The 9,321-nt window shown below is 43.5% G+C and overlaps 2 protein-coding genes across 4 annotated transcripts in view; one reads left to right on the top strand and one right to left on the bottom strand.

Moving 5' to 3' along the window:
- lipt2 (lipoyl(octanoyl) transferase 2) overlaps nucleotides 1-9,056 on the bottom strand; it is a 13,385-nt gene extending 4,329 nt beyond the window's left edge. The window contains exons 1-2 of one of the 2 annotated variants that reach the window (XM_048597644.1): nucleotides 8,675-9,056; nucleotides 966-2,766 (exon numbers count right to left, since the gene is read on the bottom strand). In XM_048597644.1, the coding sequence (XP_048453601.1) occupies nucleotides 966-1,428 (463 nt within the window). In that variant the 5' untranslated portion in view covers nucleotides 1,429-2,766; nucleotides 8,675-9,056. The remainder of the gene's footprint in view (nucleotides 1-965; nucleotides 2,767-8,674) is intronic. The other variant, XM_020531874.2, reaches the window with a different exon arrangement.
- Nucleotides 1-9,321, top strand: part of xrra1 (X-ray radiation resistance associated 1) — a 138,721-nt gene that overhangs the window by 25,535 nt on the left and 103,865 nt on the right. The gene's annotated exons all lie outside the window — the stretch shown is intronic.

Below are 9,321 nucleotides of genomic sequence, written 5' to 3'. Positions count from 1 at the left end.
AAACGTCAGCTTTCCTGCTCCTCTGATGCTGTTTGGCCTGCTGTGTTCATCCAGCTCTACACCTTGTTATCTCAGATTCTCCAGCATCTGCAGTTCCTACTATCTCCCTATATACCCTGTCCAGTCCATTAATGTTTTTGAAAATTTTCATCAAATCTCCTCTCAGGTGACTTCCTTCCAAGAGGTACAGTCCCAGGTTCTCCAGTCTATCCTCAGCTGAAGTTTCTCATTCCTGGAACCATTCTAGTAGATTGCTCCTGCCCTTTCTCCAATGCATTCACATCTTTCCAATGACATGGCACCCACAACTGTACACAATCCTCCAGGTGAGGGCTAACAAGTGTCTTGTACAAGTGCAACATTACCTCCTCTATGCCACTAATAAAAAAGCCAAATACATTGTATGCTTTATTAACTGTTCTTTCCATCCATGCTGCCACCTTCAATGATCTGTGCACATTTACACCCACATTCCTCTGCTCCTGCACCCTCTATTTTTTCACCCCCTATTTTTTAATTGTCTTTCAATGTTCCTCTGACCAAAATGCATCAATTTCCTGCCTTTTCCCAAACAGTTCCCATATGACTTTGGATGTATTGGTTTGCAAAACTCTCCATCACTGGGGCTCACCTCACCTCATATAGGATTCTCTTGTAGATTAGCTGATCCAGATTGAATGCTCTGATTAGTCAGTAACTCCAATATCATCAGATCATGCAATGTCCTGGCAGGGAGAAGGTGTACTGGGTCATTTTGCAAATGCTTCTGTGAGCCTTCTACTGCCTGTTAACCATTTTTCCCTCTATGCCACTTCACTATTTGTTAAAACACCTGGTTCAATTCTTGTGTTAAATGTTTTATGAGGCACCTTATCAAGTGCCTTCTTGAAATCCACAGGCCTTCCTTGTATAGCAAGCCCCAGTTGGAGATTTCAATTTCTTCCAGAGGCAGTAGCATCACTTACCTATAGCACAGATTTTCTCATTTTGAACCCATACTCCAGTGTCAGGCGACGTCTCTGCCTTGATCCCAAACTTGTGGCACAGGCGGATGACAGTCGTCTCCAACTCGCCCACGTACCACCGCACGCTCTTCCTGAAGTGAGCCAGGTTGAGGATGGGATAACACACCAGCTGCCCAGGGCCATGAAAGGTGATCAGGCCACCTCGGTCAGACCGGTGGAACTCTGCCCCCAACTGCTTCAGTCTCTCCTCTTCCTCGACTGGGTACCGTGCTGTCCTGATCCCAATGGTATAGACAGGATCATGCTCGCACAGCAACAGGGCATTGACTGGGGGTTCAGCAGTGGGCTGCTGGGACAGGGAATTGAGGTGACGCTGGATGAAGGTCCGCTGTGCGTGCAGCCCTTCTGCATACGAAATCCTGCCCAGATTCACCACTTCGATCACAGGCTTCAATAAAGGCATGGTGACAAAACCTAGACTGCAAGATGTACAGAGTAAGAAACACTTGTGTTTATACAGCACCTTTCACATGACCATCCAAAGTATACATACAGTAAATCCAATGAACAACAAGTTACTGTTGGAACAGAGAAATTGCATGAGTCAATTTACAACAGAATGCGATAATGATCTAACATTCTGTATTGCACGATGGAGTTGAGATATAAATATTGGCTAGCACTATAATTTCTAAGCTGTTAAAGCAGAAACAAAACAGTCCAGGCAAACTTTAAATTATCGGTCTCTTCCTATTTTCCACAATCTGTGTCAGATTTAAATGGGACATTGCAAGATCCCAACACAGATTGGTGCCTTTGCCATTTTCAGATCAAGATGGAAATGGAACAGTTTCAAGCCTCTGGGTTCAGGGTGAAGTGAGCAGGTTTTTTTTCCATTCACGTGTGGGATGTGACCATTGCTTTGGCCAATTACATCAACAGAACAAGCAAATGCCAAATGATCAGTCAAAAACTTTGATACGCCTGAACAACCAAACTGCTCAATATTACCCACAGTTCCTGCAGTCTGCATTTCCCTTGTACTACTCTGCTCCATTTATTTTCTGTTTAAAACACTGATGAATTTCAGATGACAAAGCTACCGAGTTATCTCTCATTTGATTTGACAAGAAGAGTTGGCATGATAAAGCAGCTTATCACATCCAGAAACATTTCAAAGTGGCCTGTAAAAAAAATTGCAGTGTACCTGCTCTTAATGATTCAATTGCATGCAATCATTTTGCACAAAGCAAAGTCAGACATACAACAATGTGTTGTGTGATCAGTTACAATGTTTTTCGGGGATGTCAGCCAAGTAAGGAACATAGACTGCTGTGGATGTTTCTTCTTTAAGACCAGCTTTTTGGATTACATGCTTATGTGCTGGACTGGGCTTAAAGGACAGGTGCGTGACATTTCACAATGGTGTTTGCCAGTGAGATGGCAGAACTCATGTTGCTTCTTACTCTAATAAAAATTGACTCTGTGCTAGCTGATTTGGTCTTGTTTCTTTTACTGACATGTTCTGGATCCGTCAGGATTTTAGTGTAACTTGAAGGTTTCATCATAGTATGTCTCCTGGTAGGTCCAAGTCACTCATTGAGATGCTCCGTGTATACACTCGCCTCCGGCGCTGGCTGTGAAAGCTTCTCCTTGGTCTTGCATCGTAGAAACTTTGTGTGAAGGTTGGGGATCCAGAGTGCACAGTATCAACCCAATGATAGAGAACAGCAAGCAGAAAGACTAGCACACCCAGACAGTTTACAAAGCATAGCAGCTCATCTTCAGTCATCCCACAGGTCTGGGAAAAATGATGAAAGAATCAAATCAGGATTTGCTCCACTAGTTTCAGACCTACTTCTGCATAGTCACAACTCTATAAATAGTCAGTGGCTCAATTTTCAAGTAGCAAATCTGAAGTCATGTGATCAAACCTCCCCGTGGTGATTACAAAACTGAATTCAATATTTCTTGATTTGTGATCTGATACCCGATAAAGTGATTAGTAAAGCTGTTGGCTCGTTGCAAAAATCTCACTGTACTAAATGACCTTCAAGGAAAGCAACTAGCCACCTAATAAAGAAAAGAAAATAAGGGCAGGAGTAGGCCATTCTACCCCTCGAGCCTTCTCTGCCATTCAATATGATCATGGAGCTAAATACCCTAATCCCACTCTCTCTCCACATCCCTTGATCCCTTCAGCCACAAGTGCTACATCTACCTCCTCCTTGAAAACATGTTTTGGCCTCAAATACTTTGTGTCACAAATTCCACAGGCTCATCACTCTCCGGGTGAAGAAATTTCCCTCATCTCAGTTCTAAAAGGTCTCCGCCTTATGTCATTCAAAGTGGATCATCAAGGCACTCAGACTTACTGAAGGTATGGTCAGTAAATTTGCTAATTACACAAAAATAGGCAAGAAAATAAGTTGTGAAAAGGACAAAATGCAGCTACAAAGAGAAACAGAAAGGTTGAATAGGCAATGATCTGGTAAATGGTCGATATACAACATTTTTAGAGGGTTGACAGAGTAGATGCTGAGAGGCTACTTCCTCTTATGGAAGAGTCAAGGACCAAATGGCATAATTTCAATGCAAGGAGTCACCCAGTTAGACCAGAGAAGGAATTTCAGACAGACCTGATAACTCTCATTCCACTTTCTTGCCAATTCCCCATAATCCCAGAGTCCCGCGCTGATTAAAAATCTCTCTCAGCCTTAAAAATACTTAATGAACTAGCCTACCTAGTACTCTGCAGTAAAAGTTCAACAGATTCATGACCGTCAAAAGAAATTCTGCCTCATTTGTTTTAGGTGTACGATTCCTTATTCTGATTATGCCCTTCTGGTCCTAGATTCTCCTACAAGTGGAAACAAACTTTCCGCAGCTTCCCCATCAAGTCCCCTAAGAACATTGTACATCTCAATAAGGTTGCCTCATTGGAATTTAGCAGAATCAGAGTACAAGCCAAAACTACTCAACCTCTCCTTATAAGGTTGTTCCTACCACGATCGCAGTCTAGTGATTTGGGCTTCACAATAAAACAGATGTTTATTACACAAAGGAAATGAAAATAAAATAAACTAAACTATTTACAAATAACACACACAAAGATTTTAAAACACAGTAAAATACAATCCCATTAATATCAACAGCATCCCATTATACTGTGCAAACACCAGAGAGAATGCCCTTAGCTATCCCACATCAGGTTTAATTTAGCTGTGGCTTCAGATCCTGGCATTACTTAGAACTTAGCCCAAGCCTGGACATTGACCCTGTTTTGCTGAATTTGGACATGGATTGCTTCAGGATCTGACAAGTTATGAATGGTACTGCATATTGTTGCAATCATCAGTGAACATCCCCACTTTTGATGTTATAGTAATGGTAAGGTCATTGATGAAGCAGCTAAAAAGGTGGTTAGGTCAAGACACTGCAGGTCTTGCAGAAGTGCCCTAGAATTGAGATGACTACCCTCCAACCACAACTGTCTTTCTTTGTGCCAGGTATGATTCCAACAAACAGAGTTTTATCTCCAATTTCCATTGGCTTTAATTGTGAGAAGGCTCCTTGGTACTGCACCTAGTCAAACACAACTTTCATGTCAGAGGCAGTAACTCTCACCTTTGCTTTCATGTTCAACGCTTCTATCCATAAGACATAAGTATAGGAGCAGAATTAGGCCATTTGCCCCTTCGAGTCTGCTCCAGCATTCAATTGTGGCAGATTTGTTTCTCAACCTCATTCTCTTGCCCTCTCCCTGTAACCCTCGATCTCCTTACCAATCAAGAACCAATCTGTCTTAAATACACTCAGTGACTTGGCCTCCACAGCTCTCTGCGGCAAGGAGTTCCACAGATTCACCACCCTCTGGCTGAAGAAATTCCTCCTCATCTCAGTTCTAAAGGGTGGTCCCTTCACTGAGGCTGTGCACTCGGGTCCTGGAATCTCCCACTAGTAGAAACATCTTCTCCAATATTTACTCTATCCAGGCCTGTTCTGCAAGTTTCAAATCAGATCCCTTCCGCCACCCCCCCCATTCTTCTAAAAGCCATACAGTACACGACAAAGAGTCCTGAAGTGCTCCTCTTAACGGCAAACTCTTCATCTCAGGAATCATTCTCGTAAACCTCCTCTGGACCCCCTCCAACACTAACACATCGTTCCTCAGATACGGGGCCCAAAACAGCTCACAATTTTCCAAATGTGGTCCAATCAGAGTCTTATATAGCCTCAGCAGATCATCTCTGTTCTTTATTCTAGCCCTCTTGAAATGAATGCTAACATGGCATTTGCCTTTCTGACTGCATGTTAACTGTAAGATATTTCTGATCTAGGACTCCCAAGTCCCTTTGCTTACTAATGAACATGTTTGAATCAAGGCTGTAATGAGATCAGGAAGACAGTGACCTTGGTTCTGCAAGAATGACCTTGTTTGTGGTAACAATGACACATTTCCATCACTTTGCTGATGATCGTGAACAGACTGATCGGGTGGTAATTAGCCAGGTTGCATTTGCACTGTTTTTTGGTGCACAGAAAATACCTCAGATTCATAGAGTCGTTGAGATATATAGCACAGAAACCCATCGGTCCAACTCGTCTATGCTGATTAGATATCCTTAATAAATCTAGTCCCATTTGCCAGCATTTGGCCTATGTCCCTCTCAACCCTTCCAGATGCCTTTTCAATGTTGTAACTGTACCAGCCTCCACCACTTTCTCTGGCAGATCATTCCACACATGCACTGTGAAAAAGTTGCCCCTTAAGTCCTTTTAAATCTTTCCCCTCTCACCTTAAACATATGCCGTCTAGTTTTGGCTTCCCCACCCAGGGAAAAGACCTTGTCTATTTATCCTATCCATGCCCCTCATAATTTTATAAACCTCTATAAGGTTACCTCTCAGCTTCCGACGCTCCAGGGAAAACAGCCCCAGTCTATTCAGCCTTACCCTATAGCTCAAGCCCTCCAACCCTGGCAGCATCCTTGTAAATCTTTTCTGAACCCTTCCAAGTTTCACAATATTCTTCCTAAAGCAGGGAGAACAGAATTGCATGCAGTATTCCAATAGTGGCCTTACCAACATCCTGTATGTCTGCAACATGATCTCCCAACTCCTATACTCAATGCACTGACCAATAAATGAAAGCATACCAAACACCTTCTTCATTATCCTATCTACCTGCAACTCAACTTTCATGGAACTATTAACCTGCAATCCTGGAAAATTTGCCACATTTCTGGGTAGATGCCAATGTTTGGCTACAATGGAACACTTGGCTCAGTAAATTTGTAGCTTTTCAAATTCTGGAGCACAACTGTTCATGACCTTTGCTGGACTGTTGTCAGGACCCATTGACTTTGCACTATCCATTACCTTCAACTGTTTCTTAAAATCATGAAGTGAAGTGAATCAAATTGATTGAAAATAGGGAACCTCTAGAGGGTGAGATGGATCATCTATTCAGCACTTTGGATTGAAGATGGATGCAAATATTTCAGCCTTGTCTTTTGAAATGATGTGCTAGGCTCCCCATCCTTGATGATGGGATATTTCTGAAGCCTTTTCCTCCAATGATTTTCTTAACTGACCATTACTGTTCACAACTGGATGTGGCAGGATTGCAAAGTTTAGTTCTGATCTGGAGACGATAAGGACTGCAGATACTGGAATCCAGAGTCTTCAGACCCTTAGTTCTGATCGGTTAGTTGTGTAATCCTAGCACTGCCTAATACTTGTCATTTAGCACACAAATAGTCCGGTGTTGTAGCTTCACCAGGTTGACACCTCATTTTAAGATTTGCTCAGTGATGCTGCTTGGAGCCCTCCTGCGCTCTCCATCGAACATTGTTACATAAGTGGAGGAGGAATTCATGACCCAAACACATTACATTGGACATACAACCTGAGGGGACTCAGTATGAACCTCAGGAAAATCACATCAATGCCATTATGTCACCTGGCCCAAATCTCCTTTGTTGGTCAGCGCATTAAATTTTGGAGTTGGGAGGTCGTATTGAGGCTATACAGGTCATTGGTTAGGCCACTTTTGGAATACTGCATTCAATTCTGTTCTCCCTATCGGAAAGATGTTGTGAAACTTGAAAGGGTTCAGAAAAGATTTACAAGGATGTTGCCACGGTTGAGGATTTGAGCTTTATAGAAAGGTTCAATTGGCTAGGGATATTTTCCCTGGCAAAGGCTGAGGGGTGACCAGATAGAAGGTCAGGACGTCCATGGATAAGGTGAATAGTCAAGGTCTTTTTCCCAGGGCATAGATTTAAGGTTAGAGGGGAAAGATTTAAAATGGACCCAAGCAGCAACTTCTTTCATACAGAGGGTGGTGTGTGTATGGAATGAATTGTCAGAGGAAGTGGAGGAGGCTGGTACAATTGCAACATTTAAAAGCCATGATGTGGCAGTGCCAGTGTTGTACTGGGGTGGACAAAGTCAGAAATCACAAAACACCAGGTTATAGTCCAACAGGTTTATTTGAAATCACAAGCTTTCAGATTGCTGCTCCTTTGTCGGGTGAAGCCCTGATGAAAGAGCAGTGCTGCAAAAGCTTATGATTTCAAATAAACCTGTTCAACTATAACCTGGTGTTGCGTGACTTCTAACATATGAAAAGCATCTGGATGGGTATATGAATAGGAAGGGTTTAGTGGGATTACAGGCCAAATACTAGCAAATGGGACTAGATTAATTTAGGATATCTGGTTGGTACGAACAAGTTGGAGTAAAGGATCGGTTTCCTGCTGTACATCTATCTCTGTGACTCTATCAAAATTTTGTTTCATCACTACTTGGGGAAAAAGTGTCACTGAACCCGAAACATTAATCCTGTTTTCTCTGCACACATGCTGCCCAATCTACTGACTTATTCCAGAAATTTTGTGTCCAATTTCCAGCATCCACAGTTCTTGGCTTTTTTTTTGTTTTATCACCACCTGGGGACCACTTTGGGACATTTCAAAGTCAAAGAATGGTTGCAGCATAGTAAAATACCATGCTGGCTCTCTTCAGGAGAAACTTGGCTAGTGCTACTACCCTACTTTTTCCTGTAGATCTACAAATGTTTTTTTTTCAGATGATCCAATTACCATTGAAACCCATCCTCACTACATTTTCAGGCAGTATATTCCAGATCTTAATCCTTTGCTTTGGGAGGAAGCGTTTTTCACCTCACGCCTCCGTTCCTTCTATAGCCAATTTTGTTAAAGCTTTGTACTCTTGTTCTTGGTCCTTTCACCAGTAGGAAGAGTTTCTTCCTATCTACTCTATAAGAGACCAATGTTGTTTCTATTTTTTTTCCTTCCTTCTGCACGGACGTCCGAGGTCGGTTCTCTTCAGCGGCTTCCAGAAGCAGAAATCATGCAACAGCCTGACGATCAATGTGACGGGTTCTGGGCGGTGTTCAAAGGAAAGTTAGTCCAGACCTCTCATCAGTTTGAACACCTCGATCAAACCTCCTCTCACCTGATCTGCTTCAAGGAAAACAGTCCCAACTTCTCCCATCTAACGTTGACTATTAAAAGTTTATAAACGGTGAGATTGTGTACTGGGTTACTGATCATCAGAGAACCTTCAGGCAGACAGTGAAATTCAATATCACGTCCTTTATACCGCAGTGCATTATAATTTCATGGGCTCTGAGATAAATTGAGCTTGAACCAAGTTTTGAAAAACGAAGCATCCCTTACCAATTCAGAAGAATGTCACCACCTCAAACCTTGGGTGTCGCCATCTTATAACCTTTAACCCCACCGCAATCCTTCAATAGTAAAATATTTTATATTAATTTGCTCCCACGTTGGTTCATGTTTTGCAATCCCCATGAAACGTCCTTCAGTAAGAAAACAATGATTTTATTGCACGGTGATTTCTTTTTAGGGGTCCGGACGACCGGCCTGGTTGCCGGGGGAACAGGCTCCTGCCGGCCTTGACCCCGAGCTTTCCACCGCCCCGTACCCGCTGGCTCCGCCCACCGTAGGCCCCGCCCCCTTGACCTCTCACCCCTCCCCGCTTTCCCGCTTCGGTCGCGACGATGGAGGAGCTCGAGCTTGTGGTGGAGAATATCGAAGAGCTGGTGGCGGATGAGAACCGGATCGTGAGCGGGGGCAGAGTGTGGGGATATACACCCGGGATCGGGAGGAGGGAGGGGGTCCGAATACACACCCGGGATGGAAGGATGGGTGGATGGGTGTGTGTGTGTGTGTGTTGGGGGGAATATACACCCGGGATGGGATGGGATGGGATGGGATGGGAATATACACCCGGGATGGGATGGGATGGGGGGGGAGGGGTGGGAATATACACCCGGGATGGGGGTGGGAATACACACCCGGGG

This window comes from Rhincodon typus, chromosome 6, assembly GCF_021869965.1.
Source record: "Rhincodon typus isolate 14 chromosome 6, sRhiTyp1.1, whole genome shotgun sequence".
Lineage (NCBI taxonomy): Eukaryota > Metazoa > Chordata > Chondrichthyes > Orectolobiformes > Rhincodontidae > Rhincodon > Rhincodon typus.
Note: the sequence above shows the minus strand (reverse complement) of the source record. Positions and strands in the feature narration are given on the sequence as shown.